This window comes from Zeus faber (genome assembly GCF_960531495.2).
Source record: "Zeus faber genome assembly, chromosome: 10".
In the NCBI taxonomy this organism is placed as follows: domain Eukaryota; kingdom Metazoa; phylum Chordata; class Actinopteri; order Zeiformes; family Zeidae; genus Zeus; species Zeus faber.
Genome location: NC_137199.1, coordinates 30015163 through 30038967, shown reverse-complemented (window position 1 = coordinate 30038967; position 23805 = coordinate 30015163). Strand labels below are relative to the sequence as shown.

The window sequence follows — 23805 nt, the reverse complement described above, 5'->3', positions numbered from 1 at the left end:
ATGAAGGTCTTATTGTATTAAAACAACTGAGCACACGTCACAGTGGAATTTGCCGCAGTACAAAGTCCTCACACGTGTGTATCAGTACATTTAAAACTTGTATCATTTTAAAAACACGACAGTTAAACCTTCTCAAGTCCTTCATTGCAGGTGCACAAATCCTGTTCCTACAAATAGCAAATAAAGACACTCTCACGCTCACACTTTTTGCTCAGCTGCTGCGGTGAACACGGTGCAAAACACCTCCGCGCCGTCTCAGAAAGTCGCAAACCCGCAGAATGTTTTTATCACAAATGCCTTTCTGCATTTCTTTTCTTGGATACCGTTCTCGCACAAACATGGGTCAGTAACTACGGCTGCTTGAGCCTGTTTGTGTTGTAAACCCCCCCCCCGTCCCTTTCGTTCCCTGGGTTATACGTTGTCATTTTACTCAGGCGCTTGGGACTGCCCAGGCAGCGCCGCCGGCTCCGTAGCGGTATCACACCTTTTCCCTCATAGTCACGAAAATTAATCTGTTGAGTCGTGTCCCGCAGCACGATTATGAACCCAAAACGCAAATCCCTGCATTTCAATTGGGAGGTTTTGTCCGACTTCCATGGGGGGGTGCAGATACGTACAGTGCACCCTGTAGTTGTTTATAAAATTTAACCGTGTATAAACAAATGCAAAAGTGGTAAATGCGGTGTTTATTTTCTGATTTTCGCCCCAGACCTCCCCGAAAACCCAAACCAACCACGTGTACGCCACCGCGGGGTGGGGGGGGGATGCCCCCGCGAAGGCATTAGAATTTAAAATGCACGGCTTTACGATTCCTTCTGTCCGGCGTGATAAAAGTCGGAGAATCGCGCTGGGGGGCACGAGCCCAGAGATTCATTTTCGTGGCTACGAGCAAGGAAAAAAAGCGCGATACCGGGTTGCACCAACGCTAGGACCCTGCGGCGCTACCTGGGCGGTCCAAAGTGCCTGAATAAAATGACAATATATCACCTGAGTCGGGAGCATTTGAGGCACGTGGCAGCGGGTTCGAGCAGTCGTCGTCAACCACTCGTGTTTGTGCGAGAACAATATCCAAGAGAAATCGATTTATTCGTGATAAAACATTCCACGGGTGTGCAACTTTCTGATACTCTCCGAATGTGTTGTGCATGGCATTCACTGCAGCAACTGGAGCAAAAGTTGTGAGCGTGAAAGTTTCTGGGATTGGTGCACCTGCAGTGATGAATGTGGGAAGGTGCAGCCGTCGTGTGTTTGTGGGAAAAAGAGAGAAAACATTTTTTTTTTTTTGACAACTTTCAAATCTACTGATGTGTCTGAGTGTTTCCTACGGCTCCGGATTCCACCGTGCCGGGTCCTCAGTTGTTTAGGTACGATAACACCTTGATACTCCCTTTTCAGTAAAAGACAGAAATGGACTTTAGAGATCACCAGGCGATCGATTGAAACAGGTGTTATCTCTTTGTGGAGCGTGAAGGCGGAGGGTTTTTTTCATCCAGCGGTGGCGTGCGCTGAGATCAGTTCCAGGAAGCTCATTTATACGACGGCCCGGGCATTATCCGCTCGACGAGGTTGAAAACTCCCAATTATTTTACAGCTGCACTGTGTCTCCTCCCCTGCCGGGGCTCTGACATACAGAAAGAGATAAACGGATTTCAAGACGCCCGGAGGTCCGACGCAAACGCAGAGGCCTGGGAAAAAGGGTTGGGAAAGCGGGCGTGGCCAGTGGATCGCACAACGCGGCCCGTGTCCATCAAACGGATGGTAACTCTTGGATAAAACAACTTTCGTGACTCGACGCAACAACCCCACAGCGCCAGGTTAGTCCTGTGTAAAAAGATGAGTGGGCGTGTCTCTGAGCTGGAGGGGGCGGGGCCCAAGGAATCCAACCAGTCGGGATGTTTGCACCTGAAGGAATTAGTCCACATCACACCGCTCCCTTGTCAGACCAGCTGTAGTTGTTGTTGCTATTTGCTGGAACGGCAGGATATTAACCTTGATTGTAGATGTTCAGCGATTTTCCAATTGATGGACTTTTTTTTCGTTCTGTTTCATCAAACTGTAACCATGGAAACAGACCAGTTCCATTTATTGGTTCTTGAATTCCCTGAAACCATGGAAGCGGTTACAATAAACATTGTTTCCTCTGATAATATTCCTACAATTCATGAATGACCATGAATTAGGAGTGAAAACAATGCCCAACAATAAGTGGCTGTGAATGGGAGTAAAGGCCTCCTTGTTCTTCTTCTCCTTTGATTTCTAAAGACGTGCCTCCTTTGTGCTGCCTGAACTCTGAAGACCCCGGGAGTTTTGCCTCTGTAGATATTTCAATTTATCTCTTTTCAAGTTCTTTCTTCTCGATGAAAGGCAGAATAACCCGGCAACGGATTCAAACAGGTGTCCTCTTCCTCTCGTGGAGCGTGAAGGAAGCTTTTTTTCATCTCATCTCGCACCAAAAACACTTTGACAGATAATTAATTACGTTAAATGAGCTAACAGCTAATTTATACCCCGGGAACATCGATAACTCCACTGCCAGGGAATTATCCGCTCGGCGAGTTGCGAAAACTCTGAATGCCTTCCGCGCTTCGGGCTTTACCTTGCTCGCAGCCGCTCCCCTTGCGGCCGCTGTTGCAGACGCATTCCCCCGCCACGCAGACGCCGTGGCCGCCGCACGCCGGGTCCACGCACTGCGACGAGGGGACGTCGCATTCCGTGCCCTTCCAGCCGCTGTAGCACTGACAGCGCCCCCTGGTGTACTGCCCGTTGCCGCTGCACAGGACCGGGCAGGCAGCTGGGGGGGGGGGGCAGAGACACGTTGACATTATCGCCGAAAATGAAGAGATAAGTCAGACTAAAGACTGTTGTTTGTCATTGGGAATCTCTGATTAATTATTGTCGTAATCGTTTGGAGAATCTGTGTCAGGCGGCTTCGTCTGAAAGTTTTACCTTCATAGTTAGTGCCCAGTTAAAGAAGGATGAGTGCAATAGTAAGGACGTTATTCATGACACCAATAATTGTCAAAAATTGGAAATATATAAGTTACCTAAATTGGTGGCAATAACAATTTCTACATATTTACTGTATATACAGTACATTGTGCACATAGAGCGTCAATCACAACTATGATGGCATCCCATAAACAGAATGGGATCAGAGCGTTCCTGCTGTAATCTGTAATCTGAGCGTCGTGGACGGGATCATGCGTACGCTCTGGTTTACCTCTGGAACAGTAGGGGCCGATGAAGCCTGGGAAACAGTGGCAGGACCCCGCCACGCACTCCCCGTTGCCGTAGCAGTTGTGGGTGCACTCCATCATGGAATCTGCGGATGCAGGACAGAACAATAATCAATGGAGTCGATCAATGAGACTATCGATGTGCGGGGCCACATATCAATCACCTTGAAACAATCGTTAGCTCTCGAGAAAGCTCTCTCTAGACCTGGGAGTTTACCTTTCTCCGGCGTGTTAAAAAAATAAAAACACTCAGAAAGTGGGTGGGGTTCTGATGTGGGGGGAATAATTTGGCAATATACAATTAATCCTAATATAAACTATAAACAATAGAAATGTGCATAAAAAAAGAGGCGGAACCAGGCGTTTCGGATTAGGCTTAGTTTTAAAACTGTCCAGTGTTTAAGTTTGCCCTCTTCCTCCGCCGCTAGAACACGGCACAACCACTCCAGGGCGCAAAGTAAGTCCCGTTCAAAGAGCACAGTGGGCGTGTCCCTGATATGCAGGGGGCGGGGCCTAAGGAATGCAACCAATCAGGATTTTTATATTTCAAGGAATTATTCCTCTCAGGCCAGTTGCAGTTATTGTTGGAATCTTCTGAAATCATGGAAACGGCGGAAATTAACCGCGATATTTCAGATTTTAGGAATTTGTTGGGGTGGGGGGTTGGTAGTTTTGTTTCATTGTATTGCTAACAATTGAGTAACCATGAATCATGAGCAAAACATGGTCCTTAGTAAAGGTAAATCTATGAACCGCATCTAGAATGTAGAATCTAGAAACCATGGAAACACCTCGGGCCGCCCCCGAATAGTCGACTAAAAGTTTTTCATTCGTCGGTTGGTTGCAGGAAAAAAAAAGCTGCACCTTGTCAAAATGAACCTTAAAACCTATTTGGCGGGACCTGTGTATGAAACGCTACAGCGCTTTTAATTTGAAACAAATTTGAACTAAAATGAATGTTCAGTCTCCTTGCTGGTTGTTCCGACACATTCAGAAGAACAATTATAGCTTTTCCATATAATTAACAGGCGGCTCGCTTAATGCGTGTGCGTCGTGCAGCGCTTGTTAATTAAATTACATTTATATTAAAAAGGTTGGTTTTAAGTAACTGTGTTGGTGTTACTGACAAATTAACAAAATGTTCAGTCCCCTCGCTGGTTGTTCCGACATTCACAATCCTTACAGCTGTTAATGAGCGGCTTTAACCGCTGTAATTGACAGGCGGCTCGCTTCATCCGAGCAGCGCTTGTAAATAAAATGTATGTTTTAAAGGCAGGTTAGGATGTATGAATTATTCTATTATGAATACCAATAACGTGCGACAATTAATTGACTGATGGCTTGAACTGGCGACTAATAGTCGACTAGGAAAATCTTAACAGCTGATATCAACCTTGAAATGATTTTTTTCTTTGCTTTTCGAACATCTTTTTGATTCTTAGTTTAGGTCTTGGATATCTAAAAAGACGTGCGTTTTTTTTTACAAGAACGTATTCCTGTTGTGCCTGCATTCCCGAAGCCGCCGGGAGAGTCAAGTAGCTGCAAGATATTGCAATTCCTGGAAAGAGAAACGGACCCTGAGGTTCTGCACGCTGACGTTCCCCAGTCTGCCCAAGCTGCACTGATCTGCTCTTCACCTAACAGGAATATGTTTAAGCAGCCTCTAAGGTCTAAGCCTCCGTGTCAGCCTTGTTTTAAAAATCACCCCGAAAAATTCCATATTTTCCTGGCCCCCGCTGCCAGAACGCCACGCCCTTGAGTGGCAGCTGGCATCCGCACGAGCGACTGGAGATCTGTGGAGCGTCTTAAAATCGGCAGTAAATCTGGAGTTAATCTGACATAACCTGCAGACCCGACAGACCCAGGGTGTGTTCATCCATCAGACCGGCGCTCATAGAGGGAACCAGCCCCCGAAAACACCCCGGGGGCCCTAATTCTGACCCGTGTTCAGAGGCCACACTTTTTGCTTATTGCTCCTTCCGTGCAACCACAAAAAGCAATTCTTGATCCCAGCACTCGTCAATAAGCTTCATATTTGGTCGGCAGCTGGATCAATGGGGGCTCTCCCCGAAGGAAATAGAAAAACCCAGAGAAAAAATGTGAAAATAAAATAACGTTTTATTTCTACCCTCAAGGGCTTCTCTACAAACTGGGAAACAAGCAAAGGGGTTGTTGGTGTTGGATCAATGGGCGCTGCAGCCAGATATCAGAAGGAGAACAAAAGAAACTCAACCCGCGACGGAAATCTATGTTCACATCCTGAGTGCGGAATGTTTCCAGAAAAGAGCGGCTGGTTTGTAACAGTCCGGCTGGTCCAGGCAAGGGAGACATGTCAACCTGTCGTTTCACATCTTCTCCATCGACACTCAGCAGAGCAGCGGGTGGATGGAACACAAGGCGGTTCATCAGCTTTGTTTTTATTTTATTTCATGTGACTAGAAGCCCCGTTTCCCCAAAGAATCCCTGAAATCAGCACGAGCTTTGGAAAACTATTTTGTTGTTTTTTTTTAATCATGAAGAAATAAAGTCAGGGTCAATTCGTTTTCTGGTCACGTCCACCCTGGCTGCTGCAAGGGCGGCTGTGAGTGTGTGTGTGTGTGTGTGTGTGGAACAGCTAATGCTGCATTTCATTGAAGTCGGAACTCTGAAAAATCCAACCTCGTACTTGGAAATGTGTAAAAAAACGGCCGTTTAAGTTGGAATTTCGGCACTGATAGCTCGCGCCCGTGTTTACCAGGATAACATCCGAGGTCACCGCCACGGCAACATGGTAACGCGCACCGTTAAACGGTGAACACCGTTCAATTTGTATAGATCTTTTATATGTTGAGAAATGTTATGTTAACATGGGGACTAGCAACTCAATTGACGGATTTCCGAGTTTCCTTGGAACGCAGCATCACTCCCTGCTGCCTCTGGACCCCAACGTGGAGTTTCTGATGCACCTCAACTAGCTCTGCGCTAGGACACTTAATGAGATCTGATATTATTAACACAGGATAAGATAACATTTTATTACATTAAGATAAGATAATTTTTTATTAAGATACAATATTATTAACATAAGATAAGAAAACATTTTATTAAGATACGATATTATTAACATAAGATAAGATAAGGTTTCCCTGCTCACCCAGCAGCAGGGTGTTGTAGGACACGGCCTCCACGCCCCGGCCGTCATTGTAGAAGGCCAGGTGCCAGACCCCGGAGTCCAGGTACTGGATGAAGCCCGCCTGGTGGACCGGGACTTGGTGGACCGGGACCTGGTGGGCGGGGACCTGGTGCTCTACCCGGGGCCTGGAGTCCGGATCCACAGGGCCCCAGCGCTCCTTCGCAATGAGCCGGCTGCCGTCCAACAGCTCCACAAAGTCATACTGGAAAATGAGATAGAGAGATCAGGACCGGGACCAGGACCTGAACAGGACCAGAACCACGACCAGGACATGGACCTGAACAGAACCAGGACCTGGACCTGGAGAAGGACCAGCACCAGGTCCTGGACCTAACCCAGCACCATTATCGGAACCTGACACCTGGACCAGGACGTAAACCAGGAGCAGGACCAGGACCTGGAGGAAAGGAGGCTCCACAGGTGGAGGTGGATCCATCACCTCCTCCTCCTCCACCACTTCCACCTCTCTCTCTCTCTCTCCCTCTCATCCTTTGGACGCTCTATCGCTCCCTCTCTTTCTCTGTCAGTCCCTGTATCACTCCATCCCTTCCTCTCTCGCTCCCTCTCCTCCTCCCTCGTTCTCTCTCTTCTGGGGTTTGAGACGGTGGAAACTCAACTGGATAAAAGGAAAAAAAAAACCTCCTTTAAATAAACTTTGTGTATGCCACACACACACACACACACACACACACACACACACACACACACACACACACACACACACACACACACAGTGTATGGCTGTTCCATGCTGCCAAGGGCCATTTTACAAGCAGCAGAATAATAAACTCTTGGAAACATGCACCGTGCAGCTTCTTTTTAAGGTCGTTCACAAGGTCATGCTCTTCTTCTTCTTCTTCTTCTCGTGTATCATCCTCAGATGTCCAACTCAGTGTCTAGCAGCGACGCCCTCATCTCTGGTCCCACTTGGAAGAGGCTGATCTCTGATGGTGGTTTGTACAGAGGACAGGTGGTAGTTATGTGTTCGGCAGTCTGCTCTGGCTCGCCACATTCACATGCTGCGCTGTCTGCCAAGCCCCATTTCTTCAAAGATGACTTGAAGCGGCCAACTCCGGTTCGCAGGCGGTTCAGCAGGGTTCATTGCCGGCGTGGTAGATGTTCTCCTTCAACACCATCTCCTCCTCTCCTGGGTCCTGAATGCATACGTGCATAAGAGATGGCCCAGCCGACTCCCACTCCTGCTTCATGGATGCCACCAGCCATGCACTAGTTGACAAGTCCTCTGGGATGGAAATTCCTGGCAATTCCTGAAAGGACTGGCAGGTAGGACACAGGGGTGGGCTTCAGGCAGCCGGTTATTGTCCGGAGACAGTTGTTGATCACGGTGTCAACCTTTTTGACATATGTGCTCCTACACCAGGCTAGGGCACAGTATTCAGCCGCAGAGAAGACCAGGGCTTGTGTAGAAATCCGGAGTGTCTTGGCCGAGGCCCCCCAGCTTGTACCAGCCAGACGTCGGATAAGCGAGGCCCATGATGTCACCTTGGCCCTCACATCTTCTAGGTGTTGCTTGACGGTAAGGGTCCTATCCAGGCGTACGCCGAGGTACTTTAGGGCTTGCTGGAATTCTAGACCCTTGTTATCCCCAAACACATCCAGTTCCTTCTTTGCTTCCCTGTTGTTAAGGTGGTATGCTGCCGCCCCTGTCTTCCCTGTACTGAGCTGCAGGCGCCACCTGTTGAGGTAGGTTACCAAGATGCACATGTCCTGTTTGAGGCCCTCTCCCATCGCCTTCCATGTAGGCTGACGCAGCATGATGGCCAGGTCATCTGCGTAACCATATTTCCTAGATGTTGTATCTGGAAGGTCATGGATGTAGATGTTGAAAAGCATCGGTGAGAGGACAGAACCCTGAGGAACCCCGTTTCTCAGTCTTCTGAGCCTACTTCTCTGGCCATTGTTGGTCTGTAGGATGAAGCTGCGGTTCGACAGGATCTCCATGATGAAGTTCACCATATGCCTATCTGGGATTGTCCTCAGTAGCTTCAGATGGAGTCCGCGGTGCCAGACGGTGTCATATGCGGCTGTCAGGTCCAGTAGCAGCAGCCCAGCTTTCTCATTAGCCTGAAAGCTGTCTTCGATGTCTTGCGTGAGCATTGTTACCTGGTCCACCGTTGACCTGCCCTGGCGGAAACCGGCCTGTCCCCTGGGAAGGTATGGGTCCACCACTGGCTCATGCTCTGAATATATATATATATATATATATATATATATATATAGATAGATACATAAATGAAAGAAAATGGCAATATGCAATATGCAATTAACCTAAAAAATATCTCAGAAATAGAAAATATGGCAACATATAATAATAATAAACCTAGAAGATAGAAAAAAATATACGATAAACAATATTATATAAATGTAACAGTAATCCTAAAAATAAACAATTACAACATGGATGATGCCAACTTTTATCCACCCGATAACCTAAAATACAGAGTTCAAAACAAAAAAAATCCCCAACTCTGCACAGCTCTATGGACTTGTTGACCGCGTCGGCACAGCAGCGGTACGCAGCCGTTTTCAGATTCCATCAAATCCTGTGCAGCGCAACCTTCCATCGGGGGTATGAAAGGATCATTTGTGCTGTTGCGCAGAGAAACAAACTGGACCAACCGGTGTTTTTGACCATGACCGGAGGTGGCTCAGCTGTTTGTGCCGTAGAATAAACATCTTCAGCAGCTCAGAGACTCGTCCAAGCTGAAGGGCGCTCGTTTACATACATTTACCGTCTTGTTGTGGAGCTTGCCTCTGTATACTATCCCGGCTTAATACAAGGTCGACAGACCCTGAATGGAGCTAGTGACGGGATGAAACCAGAAAACCCAGTGGAAACCCACCCAAACAAAACCCAACGATCCAGGACAGGATCCTACTACTAGGGCTGGGAGGAAAGGGGTGAAATCTCCCTTGAAACCCTTTACTACATATTTAATTTCAGCTCTCATTTCAAACAAACCTCATGCATAAGTCATGAAATTATTTTTTTTAAAGGAAGCTTTTCCCAGATGGACGAGGACCAACGCTTGGCTCCTGGCTCCTTCTGGGATGGAACCAGCTGTGCAAGGACTATATCTCTATCTACCTTCATCCAGTGATCCTGCTGAACAGCCCCAGAGTAGTTGGACCCGAACTCAGCCTCCCGTCGCATACACCGGGGCTTCAGGCTGTGACGGAGCCGGGTGACGTGCGGATTGGCCTCCAGGCTGAACGGGCCCTGGATTTGTACCGACGTCCAACGGGAGTCCAGCCCAGAGTGAACAACACACTAATGGAGACAAATCTCCATTTGTTCGTTCAAGCAGTGTTTCAGGCTTTTCTCTGACACCACACACAGTGACACTGCTGCCCTGCTAAGCACTAACAACATTCAACAAAAATATATAGAACCCTGCTCATTATTATGGCCTACTACCAGTTAGTGATGCCTCGAACGAATCTTTGAAATGACTAGGGAGTCTGGAGTCACTTCGGCAAAAGAGTGAAACAACCTGAAAATAATTACTGTGGAGTAAGTCAAAGTTCAAAGCATTTGGCACAGTTCACGTCAGATGTCACTGATTCACTCTTTGTATTCCACCAATCTAGAATAGAACAGAATAAAATGATTCTTGTGAGGATTCGATTCACGACCCTTCCTCCTCTCGTTCACGGTTCAGGAAGTCCTCCCTCGCTCACCGTGTGTCACAGCGACTGAACCAAACGCACTGAGAGTCGGAAAATTTGAACAACTCTTTAGTCTTAACCGAGTGAGTCATTAAGGACTGAATCTCAAAAAAAGAGTCAAACCTTTCATCACTACAAACAGTCGTCACTGAAACTTGTTCTACTGGTGATGCTATTCCGGCTGGAACTGATCCATTAGTTTAATTTGTGCATCCTTGCAACTTTGATCTTGCAACACGAGAGCTAGTTTCCATTATTTATCTATTTGAAGTGGAATGTGAAACATTTTCTGGGCTCCACCTGGTGGGCTCTCTCACCATACTAGTGTTCTACGCCTCAGTTGTTGAAAAACACTGTGATTTTCTTTGCATGTTTTTCTTTCGCCGCCGCCGCCGCCTGCTGCAGCGCATCAGCATCACCGTCATGTTTTATTAACGGATTTTAGCACCGAGCAAGTTCAAAAAAGTTCCAAGCTGTTCTCAAAGCGGTGCTCGGTGCAAAGTGACGCACGATTATCCGGAGGTGCCAGGGTCACTCAGTGTGAAATAAAACCATTTCTTCACGCTCGTTCCTGCCTCTCAGCGACTGGACCGTGACAGGCTTCTGACAAGTCTATTGAGGGCATCAGGTATCTATCATCATTATCATCGTCACCTTCCTGTGAGGAAAGGAAAATTTCAGAAGAAATGCTCTTCATGCCAGCGGTGCAGAATCCCTCGCCCTGCTGGCGCTCCCATCTCCATTAGCCGGCATGAAAGGGTTCTCGACTCATTTCAATTGGCCGTTATTATCATCCGACAGCCAAAGCCAGGGCTGGAGGCAGCGGCGGTCACCTACTGGAGCCGGTAAAATCTTTGACCTTTAGAAGGAGCTGAGGAGAACCCAGCTGGACTCCAGGGCTTCTCTGTGTCGTATTGGAATGCGAAGCCGCCCCTCCATGTAAACAACTCAATCCCGAACCCCCCTTGGAAGCCAAATGGATCGCTCAGGGTTTATGCTCCTTTTGTTATTTACAAGTCTTCTTGGCCGATCAATGGGAGAATGTTGCGTAAGCTTTGCTGTCGGCCCTGAGAGGGATGGCGTAGCTTGAGGGTTGGTGATGAATTGATATCTAAAACAATCCAAAACATCCAATAAAAATTAAATTAGGTGTTCATTTCTTCTTTGTGTCCAAAGGGAAAACATCCAGGTCCATTAAGGAACAGTTTCCTGAGCGCAGAGCCCCCACAGGCTGAGGTCCAGCCACACCGCAGGGACGCCAGAAACTCCAAACTCAATAACAAATGAGTGCCAATTAAGAAAAAAAAAACAACAAAAGTTCCTTTCTTCCAACTTTGAGCTTGGACAGGCGGCGGCAGGGACTCGATGGCGGATGGAGGTGGTGGAAGTCTGTATTCGGGGAGAATGAATGGACTGATGCACTTAAAAGTTGCCATTCTCTCTTCCGAGCAGTGAATGGAAGTGACGGTCAATACGCCTCATTGGGGTCTTGGGCGCTCAGTGGAGTAAATCCATCGATCGATTGATGTCCACGGTAACTCAACAGAATGTAATCTGGATGTGGTCACCGTGGACACCGTGTCAGGGCATTGACGAGCTGCAGGTGCCTCTACAGCAGCAATTACCACAGACATGAAAAGTAAGAGTCCCGATAATTAGTACCGTGCGCCCTTTGAGTTGATTGTGTTGGCTTCCAGATCCCTTTTCACCTTGACAATGCAATCACGCCGTCCGCCGTTGTCACCGGCACTCGACCGTCTCCAGCTCCCCGACGGCCATCAAGTGCGTCCCCGCCGCTGCCAAGAGAATGTCAAGTGGGCGGCGCTGAGGTTCTTCTGGCGTCAAGAGTCTGTAAAAACAACTGTAACGTCGCAGTCGCTCGTCAAGCTTCCCTGTAGAACAGGACACTCTGAAGTAGGCGGAAGTCGAATCGATCAATCGATCTCCTTTTTAACCTCCGGGCTAAATTAAAAGGAACGGGCTTTGGGATGACATCCCCACTTTGGCACGGACAGGATACAGGAACTTAATGAAGAGTTTGAACCAACGAGTCAAACCAACAGATCCAATGATGTCCAGATCCAATAATAATGAAAGACAAGAGTGAAAATGTACAAAACCCCTTGAGGAGCTTCAGAGGAACTGAAAGGGTGAGACGGACGTCAGACAGACAGACAGACAGACAGACAGACAGACAGACAGACAGACAGACAAATAGATCCTTCACCCATCCATCAATTCATCTCATTCACCTTGTACTATCTCCTTCACTCTGGCAAAATGTCCTCCTCCAATGGGATGCTGAAGTATTATCACGTCCATCTGTCCGACCATCTATCCATCCATCCATCCATCCCAGAATCCACCAGACTCCACCACCATAGACCCCACCTGGAGGACTTCCTGTTACCTGTGTGTGGGAGGGTGCGAGGCCCTTCCTTCCGTACAGTCCTATCAGAGCATTCTTCTGGACGGAGATGTTGAACTTGAGAAAGCGTGGTTGCTCCATGCTGAGTCTGGAGCGCCAGAAGCATCCCGGAGGCAGGTTCTGCCCCACCCTACGTCCGAGCACCACCTGCCCCGAGTCCATGGAGTTGTTCTCTGGGTGTAGCACGCCGGACCGCCCTGCAAGACACCGACAACCGCAACATATGAAGACAGAAGAGGGCTATACGGTATATCTTATGTCAGAAATATATTTTTGAATTGAATGTTCTTGGCATTCCAGAATGAAGATCCTAATTTTATTATCTTTAAAAGGTTTCTCCGGGTTTTAGGGAGTTTTATTTTACCTGGCTTAGGCTTTAGGGATTAAGCCAAATTGTTCTTTGAACGTGGGCCTGTAATGCCCTTTGAGGCTTCTGCGATAAAGGTCTTTCAGACTATAACCGTGATGAAATTATTTTAAACCAATGTTCTCATCACTCCTCGTCATATTGTGCCACTAAGGCGGATGCCCAAAATCTTCCCGGTACTGAAGGTTTACATGGAGTACATTCGGATATTTACGTAGAAATTCAGAGAACACCTGTTGGGGACGCCATTTTTAAGGCCCAGAGCCACACAATCCATTTTAAAGGTAAGGGTAGACTTAAATGTTCAATATCTCTGGATAAATTGATAGGGGTTGGGGTTAAGGGTCAAAGTTACAGGTTAGGGGTAAAAGGTTAGGGATTAGGTGCTAGGGGTAAGGGATCAGAGTTAGGGGTTAGGGGTAAAGGGTTAGAGGTCGGGATTAGAGATAAGGTGTCAGGGATTTGGGACGTCAACAATGACTTGTCTTGACAAACCACTGAGCCTGGAGCGTCCATGAGATCAAAGCTCCTGTATCCTCAAATACTTCAAGTCAAGTTCAGGAGATTATTTGTCACATTCATAAACATACAGTGATACATATATGCAGTGAAATGTCATGACACCTGGTGATTATGCACAATAAGCTCTATAAGCTCTAAAAATACAAAATGTGCATAATCTACTTATATTGAGCCTCATGATCTGTGACTATCAATGCGTGTTGCTGTTATCAAATTATTATTATAAATACCAAGCAGGGGACTCAGAATAAGATAGTGATGTCACTTTAAGAGCAGAGCCTTCAGAGTGAGACCAGACTAAAGAGGAGGAATTCTGAACAGCCCATGGTGTAAAGCACACAAAGAACATTTTAAAAATACAACAAACAACACAGTTTTTCTAATGTTGTAACAAGACAGTCATGGAAAAGGCCTTAATACCAGATATGATTTAAATAAAATAATTTAGAAAGAGAGAGAGTGATACTTACACAGCAATAACAGCAAACCAAATAATTCCCTTATGCGCAAATTTTATTAGAAATATTGAATTTATAAGAAATATTGCAAATATAATATTAACTATAGATATGAAGGTGATGTTATCTTAAAACACAAGCAGTGTCATACTCAAATATCAAGGAATGATATCAGAACAGAACACTGTGTTTGTATTGACTTCATATCTATCGTTAATGTTAATTGCAATGCATTAAAGACAATACCAAATATTTCTTCTTTTCTTGTATTGTAAATAGTATGATGAGAATTTTTCCAAACACCATACAAAAAATGCTGTTTTAAAATGTCTATTTAGAGTCCTGCTTTTTGTTTTTTGTAATGAAGGCCAGTTTGAACTGCACCTCAACCTCTTTAATCGATGTGTTTTTTCTTTTTAGTATTTTATTTCGATTACTTTGTTTGTTTCTTTCATACAATGTTATTTTAAATTATATTATTTATTATGTAATCTATTCAAACAAATTAAATATTGGAATGTCTTACAATATACAATATGTGGCTTGCAGAATGTTAATAACTAATTACACTGTAATAACCTAGACTGACCATCTGTTATTAGTCCTGTCCATACTGTTGCATATTTTATAATTTTAATTATTATTATTATAGATATTGTTACTGTTATCATTATTTTAACAATAATAATAATAATAATACTTGTGATTATTATTATTATTATTATTATTATTATTATAAAAGTAAAAATATCTAAATTATTTTGTATTTCCATATACATTCAGATAAATAACATTCTTTTTTTTATTTACATTCGTACCACAAGAGTTCTGCAAGCAGTGTGTGTGTGTGTGTGTGTGTGTGTGTGTGTGTGTGTGTGTGTGTGTGTGTGTGTGTGTGTGTGCGTGATTTGTGTGTGTGGCCATCGATCTTCTCTTCTTATCTTCATTAATTAATCGACGTTCATTCCTTCTGAGGATTCAGTTCAGTTAAACCAGGTTTTTTAATCAACGCTTGCTTGGCCAGAGCAGCTGGTGTGTATTTTTCATTTGTATTTTTTATCTGAAGGTGAGTTGAGGGGGCTGTGTGTTCTGTGCTGGATGTGGAAAACCCCACGTTTACAGTTAGCAGCAAAATATGGGAATTAATACCAGAACCCACTGATCCGGAAGCACCGCAGGACGTTTTATTTTGCTGTTTTTCGGGCCAAACAGGAAATTAAACATAAAATAGTGTTGGTCTCATGAATAAAAAGATGCAACCGTAATTAAAAATGTATTTATTATTATTATTATTTTGTATCCATCTGTTTCCTTCTTGGTTATAACCTATCAATAACATCATTTTATTCAATCATATTATGCACTTAAAGTAATAAGTTTCAAAATGCTTGGAGGCCCTGTTCAAATAAACCTTTGTTCTTTTAGGATTTCATGAATTATGCTATGGTTACACTTGACAGGGACAGTCCCCCTTAAATGGTGGCAATTATTAATTATAATTATATGGACAAAATGAAACATATCTTTATTGTTACTTTGTTATTTTACTTTATTGTTTCAATGTTACAATGTATTCATTTAACATATACTTTTTTATTATTATTATTATTATTAAACCTTTGAAACAATCTTACCGATAAGGATTGATAAAGTTATCTTAATTATCTCAAGGATCACTCAACACTCATTTCAATAAATTAAATCTCAAATACTAGTACGTAGTATTTTACATACTATAACGACTTGAATAATTGTCTTTTGTTTACGAAATACTTCACCAAATAGGCTGAATGGCTAAATGCTTTAACAAAATGTTTACTTTAATTTTATACTGTATATATTAGAGAATAACTAAAATATTATAACACAGAAATTACAAAAAAAATAATTTAATGGCTAAGATGCGTCAACATTTTAAACATTTAAATGTTGACTTTTTTGTTTTTAACTTTAAAACAGCTGAATGTCATTATATTTCCTGGCGCTTTATACATTTTCTCTTATTATTTTATGACACAATATTAAATATACCATTTTTTAACACATGCTTTTTACACATATATTGATATATCAGCCAGAATTTGAGTAAATGTTATTGACATAACATTTGAAAACAACTTCCTGGCCAGAAGTGCATTCAGATATTAAATTAAATAAAATTATATAATGTAATTTTTAACATTATGAAAAGTTATTAATGGTGTTATTCAGTGTGTTACAAGATGATATTATAAATTTAAGACAATATTATTATTAATATTATGAGAGGTTATTAATTACGTTATAAGGAGTAATTAATTGCATTATTATCAATGTTATACAATGTTAATCGTGTTTCTAGATGTTATTATTAATGTGATAAGTTGTTATTATTTATGTTAGAACCATGTTATTGATATTTTTATTTTTTCATTATTGATTGCATAATATGCAATAACTAATGAAAAATCAAACATATCATATCATTCTATTTTATCCAGTAGTTACCTGTTCACAGTTGTTATAAAGCTTTAAACACCAATGTGTCCAGTGTCTGGAGGTCCAAACCAATCCAGTTTAGTTTGGTTGGACAAGATCTATTTGGAATAAACAGAGAAAACAACAAAGGAAGGAAATGGAATATTTTACCGCCGTCGGCTGCCAGCGCTGTGGCGCCGCTGGGCCGGGTCGGCGCCGCCGGCCCCGCCCCCCCGTTCTCAAACGCCGGCTGGTTCTCCAGCTCCTGCAGCTGCCAGTTCAGACCCAGGATGTGCATCGCTGAAACCAAACACACACAGGCTGTAGGATCAAGACCGGGATCAGAACCTGGACCAGGATCTGAATAAAAACCAAGATCGGAACCTGAAACTGGGCTCAGAACCTGGACCAGGATCTGATTAAGAATCTGAAGGAGAACCAGGCTTAGGGTTAGCAGGTTAGGTTAGGGGATAAAACAAACTTTATGCTCGAAGCACAAGATTAATTACAATTATTAAATAAAATTAAAAATGACAACAAAATAATTCCTGGCTGAGTGCCAGCGGATGGATGGATGAGTTAGTTGTAATTACAACGTCATTACAGTGTATTTCACAGTTATTGCATAAGTTAGTGTGTGTGTGTGTGTGTGTGTGTGTGTGTGTGTGAAGTTCATCCGGAGGACACACACACACACACACACACACACACACACACACACACACACACACACACACACACACACACACACACACACACACACACACACACACACACACACACACACACACACACACACACACTATTATTTTTATTAACACTCACACTACAAGAAATCATCATTGGATCAACTTAAAAAAATGCTTAAATTTCTTCAAATCAATATTTCTTGTGTTTTCAAATCAAAGTTTAGAAATTAAAATGAATATTTTAGTTTGAGAAAACCACAAAATACATAATTGCACAAATTTAAGATTTTTTTAATTTATCCAATGATTCCAGGCCAACGTGTTTACCACACGTTAAAACAGAGAAATGTAAAACCAAACTGTCTGCTCAGAGTTCATGTTTTCACTTCTCCACCTTCCAGTGAACCCTCCAACCTCCACCAACTCCTCCTCCAACTCCTCGACCTTACAATGAACCCTACAGCCTCCATCACCACCACCCCTCCTCTCTGAGGTGAACAGTCCTCCTCCTCCACTGTCCAGTGAACACTCCAGCCTCCTCCACGTCCTCCTCCACCAAACAGTGAACCCTACAGCCTCCATCACCACCACCCCTCCCCTCTAAGGTGAACTGCCCTCCTCCTCCACCGTCCAGTGAACCCTCCAGCCTTCACCTCCTCCTCCACCATCCAGTGAACCCTCCGGCCTCCACCTCCTCCTCTACCATTCAGTGAACCCTCCAGCCTCTATCACGCCCTCCATTCTGAGCATTTGCATAAGCTATTTCCGTGGCCCAGGTCAGCCAAACTTAATGTTCATGCGCTTGAAGCTTGTGGCTCTGCATGAAATCAGAACGCCCCGACTACGCCCGGACGACACAGAGATGACGCCCAGACGATACCGAGACGACACCCAAACTACGGCCAGACGACACCGAGATACCGCCCAGACAACGCCCCGAGGCGATGCCGAGACGACGCCGGGACGAGGCCGGGACTCCACCCAGACGACGCCGGGACGAGGCCGGGACTCCGCCCAGAGGACGCCGGGACGACGCCCAGACGACGCCCCGAGGCGATGCCGAGACGACGCCGGGACGAGGCCAGGACGAGGCCAGGACGACGCCCAGACGACGCCGGGACGACGCCCAGACGACGCCGGGACGACGCCCAGACGACGCCTCCTCCTCCTGGTGCCGTGGACGTTAAAATACATATAAACACATTTGTAAATATGAGGACGGACGTTATGACCAAGACACAGATTCAAACCGAGTTTAGTGCCAAAAAGATTCTGCTGAAAAAAACATCAAAACACTGAAACATATGGCGCTCATTCTAATTCAGTCAAAGCAGAATGTGTGTGTGTGTGTGTCTGTGCGTGCGTATGAGGAGAGTTTTTTCACCATGTTTTTCAATGTTTTTCAATTGCCATTCCTACATTTTCCCTTCAGCTTATCTTTACCTTATCTATCAACACCACCATCTTTATATTTTCATAGTGTATATTGACTTATTTTAACTGCATTGTTTACCTTTTTCTATTGTCATTTTAGATTAACTGGCTTTTGTCATTCTCATCGTACCTTATATTAGAATTATATAAATATTGATATATGATTATATTAAAATAAATTCTTATTATTAATCATATATAACAAATATATGATTAATAATAAGAATTTATTTTAATATAATCATTAACACTAATCTTAAAAAAATATATATTATATTGTTGAATATATATATATATATATATATATATATATATATATATATATATATATATATAATTCTGATTTACATTTTTTGTGCAAATTTTTTGATTATTTTCACTCACCTTTAAATATATACAATTTTAACAGCAATGTTGTATTTTTATTGTTGGATATCCTCACTCATTAGTATATATCAATTTAAACTGTTGTATTTTTCATGTTTGATTTTTCATTAGTTTGTTTTCTATTCCATGGAAACGTATGCTTCCCATGTCAATAAAGCCCTTTGAATTGAAGTGGAAGAGAGAGCGAGATAGAGATTTTGGATGTCTGAGGGTCGAAGCGAGAGGCAACTACCTCAGGATACACACACACACACACACACACACACACACACACACACACACACACACACACACACACACACACACACACACACACACACACACACACACACACACACACACACACACACACACACACAAAGGCAGCTTAACAGCTTTCATTCACTGTCATGCAGAGGCTCGTTTCCTCAAAGCAGTGACGGTAAGAGGGTGACTGAGAACGTTTCCCCATTATGCACATGGCTTTTATCGTTCCGTTCAATGAGGTAACGAAGTAAAATAAAATACATCTAAAATAAATAAAAAATCAATGATTATTTGCTTTATTTGGAGGAACGGGGCAGGGGCACGCCCCTCGGGACGGCGCTCTAGGCGGCCGTCTATGTCGCCTATAGGAAGAGCCGGCCCCACCCACCATAAACCTTCTGCAATAATCACACTCTACTCTACATAACCTGCTGCTGTACGCGGAAAAGTAGTCAAACGCACGCATTTCAACACCATGGGAAATTAACAGTGATCAACACGCATGCACACACATACACACACACACAGACACAAACACACACAAAATATTGACAGGGATTGGAGATTAGAAGTTGAACTAAGGATACACACCATGAGACGTTGTGCATACACCGTACAGGGGCCCATCGAGCGCATTTTTTCCGGTGGGTGCTCGGACCCGGAAGCACCCAACAGCCGGAGAGGACGGTGATGAGAGAATCTGCCATTAATTGTAAAAACTAACTCATGTCAGTTTGCCAGTGCAATATTCAGAGGCCACCTATTTCATTTGTATCTTTATTTTATATTTTATTTTATTTCATTCATATTTGCGTCTATTTTTTGACTTGCACTGCTCTAACACCTGAATTTCCCAGTGGGATTAATGAAGAGTCATTTCATCTTATCTTGCTGCCAATTTAATATGTATTGCAATTATTGTATATATTCTATTTATATATTTATATTTATTTAACATTTTTATGATATTTTTATATACATAATTAATATTTATTTATTTAATATGTTATATATATTTATTTTGTGCATGATTCACAATGAGAATATTTTTAATTAATATCTTTGTAGCTTTTTAGTTTGAGTTGTGGGAGAAAAATAAAAATGTAATATTCTCCCAATGCAAATCCACCCGATTTGGGAGCCAGCGAAGCAGCGACTAAATAAACCTAACAAACAGCGAAATCAGAAAATGCAGATCATTCGACTTTTAGATGTCATATCTCCCGTCGTCACTGTAAACAGAGGGACAAAGCAAAGGGAAGTCTGGACTGTGGGTCAAACTAAATATGAAATATGCACACAGAGTTTTTATAAAGTGCATAGATCAGTGAGTAGTGCATAGTGTAAAGATCCTGAATAAATAGGAAAACACGAGTCAATAAATAAATAAACACACACACACACACACACACACACACACACACACACACACAAATATGAACCAATAAAACACAGTTATAGCATCTGCTCGACAAGGGCATATTTTTCTTTATACGATCATGTCAGGCGGCATCCCCGTGCATGTTGGATTAATCAACCGTATTTCCCCAAATAGTGACCGGGGCCTTTAGTTACCTCAGCTGCAGAGGGTACCGGGTCTTTATTGGAAGCAGGTTTATATTAGAGGCAGGTTTTATATCTAATTCCCTCTGTTTTATAAGTATATTTCATCATATTTGCACATGAAATTTAAATAAAACTTCCGTCTGGGCACCATGTCATGCAAAGACATGCATGGGGGAAAAAAGAGAGAGCTGGTAGCTACCCTAAAAGTTGCACCTGTGGTGGTAGTCGACCACTTGGCTCAGGGCGGGGCATTTGCCCCAAGAAGCGATGTGCGATCTGCTATGCAGCAGCAGGAAATGGAGTATGTAAAATACATCTACAATAAAAACACTGTTTTTATTTGCTTTGTTGGGTGGCGGTTCTCTGCACCAGAACAATGCTGCAGCTCCCATTAGTTTTTCCCCGCACTGAATTTGAGTGTGTGTGTGTGTGTGTGTGTGTGTGTGTGTGTGTGTGTGTGTGTGTGTGTGTGTGTGTGTGTGTGTGTGTGAGAGTGCGAGTGTCTGAGTGTGCGTGATTAAGAGCCTGGATGAACGAGTGGCGAGCAAAGATATAAATTTCCCAACCATTTTATTGCCGCGGTCAACGCTGCAGAGGTTAGGGTGGAGTCAGTGTCGACACACGCAGTAAAGTACAAAAACACACGGGGAGAGGGAGGGAGTGTGTGTGTGTGAGCGGGAAGATGTATTACCCATTTTATTATCGCTGTGATCACAAAATTGGTTTTATACTGTCACTCTAACATCGTTTTTATTATTATAGAAAATTTACCATTGTAAGCCTTGGTTGTTATTATGATTGTTATTATTATTATTATTATAACTATTATTAACAATAATATTTATATTAATATGAATAACACTAATAAAAACAATATTATTATTATTATTATAACTTTCATTTATAAGTGCCTTACAAGAAAATACAAAATATAATTTGGTAACGCTTTATATTAAGGTGCTTGTATTAAGTGTTAGTTAACAGTTAATAAGATGCTTATTAACATAATTATTGTGTTGATAACACTACATAAGTATTAATAGCATTTATTAGCAGTTAACTATGAACATATTAACTGTAAACTATGCAGTTAAATCTGCTTTTATTATGTGTTAATAACACTATTTAAGTGTAAATTACAGCATTTATTAGCAGGTAACTATGCAGTTAAATCTGCTTTTATTATGTGTTAATAACACTATTGAAGTGTAAATTACAGCATTTATTAGCAGGTAACTATGCAGTTAATTCTGCTTTTATTATGTGTTAATAACACTATTTAAGTGTAAATTACAGCATTTATTAGCAGGTCACTATGCAGTTGAATATGCTTTTTGCAGCTACCAGATCTAAAGTGTGAACAATGTCTTATCAAGGTTAATAAATCCTTTATTATTCACATTTTATCGATCTTGACCACACGTTGTGCTCATTTCAAATGGGGGATCTGCAAAATACATAGTTAGCTGTTAATAAATGCTATTATTAATACTTAGTCTTATCAACACAAGAATAATGTTAATAAGCATCTTATAAGGACCTCATTCATTATTAACTAATGCTTAATACAACCACTTTAATACATAGCGTTATCCTTATTACTTGTTGATAATAATAAATAAGTAAGTACTGGCAGAGTTATTAACTGTATGTTTGCTCATATAATAATTATGCCAAATCTTTAAATTTAACATTTTAAGACAGAGTGAGAGAGTTTGAATTCTGTTTCTTCTGGGAGGTAAAGACATTTTTTTTTTTTTTTTCTGGTCAAACAGAACTTGAGTGACATTAGAGAACTTCAAGGACCGAGTCCAGAGAAGCTGCGTCTTCCTCTTGTTAAACATTAATGTTTCAATTCTGTTTGTTTGGACTCAGCCTCACCACTCAGACATGTCTCCCACAAGGCACTGCGATGGTGAGACGCCAGTAAGAGCTTCTTTTTTTATTGTCTGTAGTGATCATTTTAAAGAGATTTCGAGGAAAATGCTGTGTGCCCAGGAAGTCACCATATCAACCTATGAAGTAATAACCTTTAACATAATGTAACAACCTATTACTCATAGTGTAATACTATTTCATCATAAGATAAACCATGACCTAGTGTTACATAACATAAAACATACTGTGATAACATATTACCTGATGTAATAACCAACTACATCCTGTATTAACCCTGTCTCATTGTGTAATTCCCCTGTTTATTTCAGCATTACGATGTGCTTATAATAAACCCTGTAACGTACCGATGCAGTAGCAAAGGATGATGGACAGCAGCGTGGCCACGCCCACTGCCACCAGCGCCGTGCACCTCCAGGAGCACGGCCGCGCCGACTTCTTGAACTTGAAGGCGCTGCGCGACAGGCCGCCCCGGGGCAGCGGCCGCGCAGGGGTGGAGTACACCGCGCCTGTCGCCATGGTGTAGCCGGGCGTCGCCGCCCCGAAGAAGGGCGTGGTCCCTGTGCCCGTCTTAAACAGAAAGTGCCTGTAAGAGATAAGAAAATTAAATTAACATGAAATGACATTAAATTAAAGTCGACAGGACGGGACCTTGGTCCGTCAGTGTCTCGCTCTGTTGAAAAGGGTCCAAAATTATATATTCTAAATATTCATTTGAGAATTGTTTTGGGTGGTTTCAAGACTAATAATTCAATGCAATATTTTAAGAAAATGAACGATTTAAAATTTTCACTGAGGAATGATTACGATCCTTTGTCGTCTTGAAATCGATTACCCAACACTGAGGATCAGTGTTGATTTTTATTAGATTATAATAAAAAATAGATATATTTTGTCTTCACTACTACTTCTATGACCTTGAGTTGCCTTCCATGAATATAAAGCATAATAATAATAATAATAATAATAATAATAATAATAATAATAATTATAAATATAGCTGCAGGCGGCAATAAACAGGGTCCAGCTTAGTCATGTTAAATACGGATTACGGGTTTCTGACTTCCCATAAAACATACCATCACTTAGTATTGACACCAATTACAAATCATACTGTTGCTCATCGTCACATCCACATTACGTCTAAAACGAGTTACAATTTTTCCAATTTCCATTGAACACAGCACCGGCTCAAGTAATGACGCGGTGAGTCCTGGTGACATGCAGCATTACTACAAGGATCCGCTTGTTACTATT

The 23805-nt window shown here is 42.7% G+C and overlaps 1 protein-coding gene across 1 annotated transcript in view; it reads right to left on the bottom strand.

Moving 5' to 3' along the window:
• The window catches only part of LOC307236290 (teneurin-3), a 122448-nt gene extending 99366 nt beyond the window's left edge, over window positions 1-23082 (bottom strand). Inside the window, exons 1-6 of the mRNA XM_080008657.1 lie at window positions 22896-23082; window positions 16502-16630; window positions 12509-12723; window positions 6370-6610; window positions 3221-3322; window positions 2597-2791 (exon numbers count right to left, since the gene is read on the bottom strand). Of these exons, the coding sequence (XP_079864783.1) occupies window positions 2597-2791; window positions 3221-3322; window positions 6370-6610; window positions 12509-12723; window positions 16502-16630; window positions 22896-23067 (1054 nt within the window). The 5' untranslated portion in view covers window positions 23068-23082. The remainder of the gene's footprint in view (window positions 1-2596; window positions 2792-3220; window positions 3323-6369; window positions 6611-12508; window positions 12724-16501; window positions 16631-22895) is intronic.
• Between the last annotated feature and the right edge of the window lie 723 nt (window positions 23083-23805).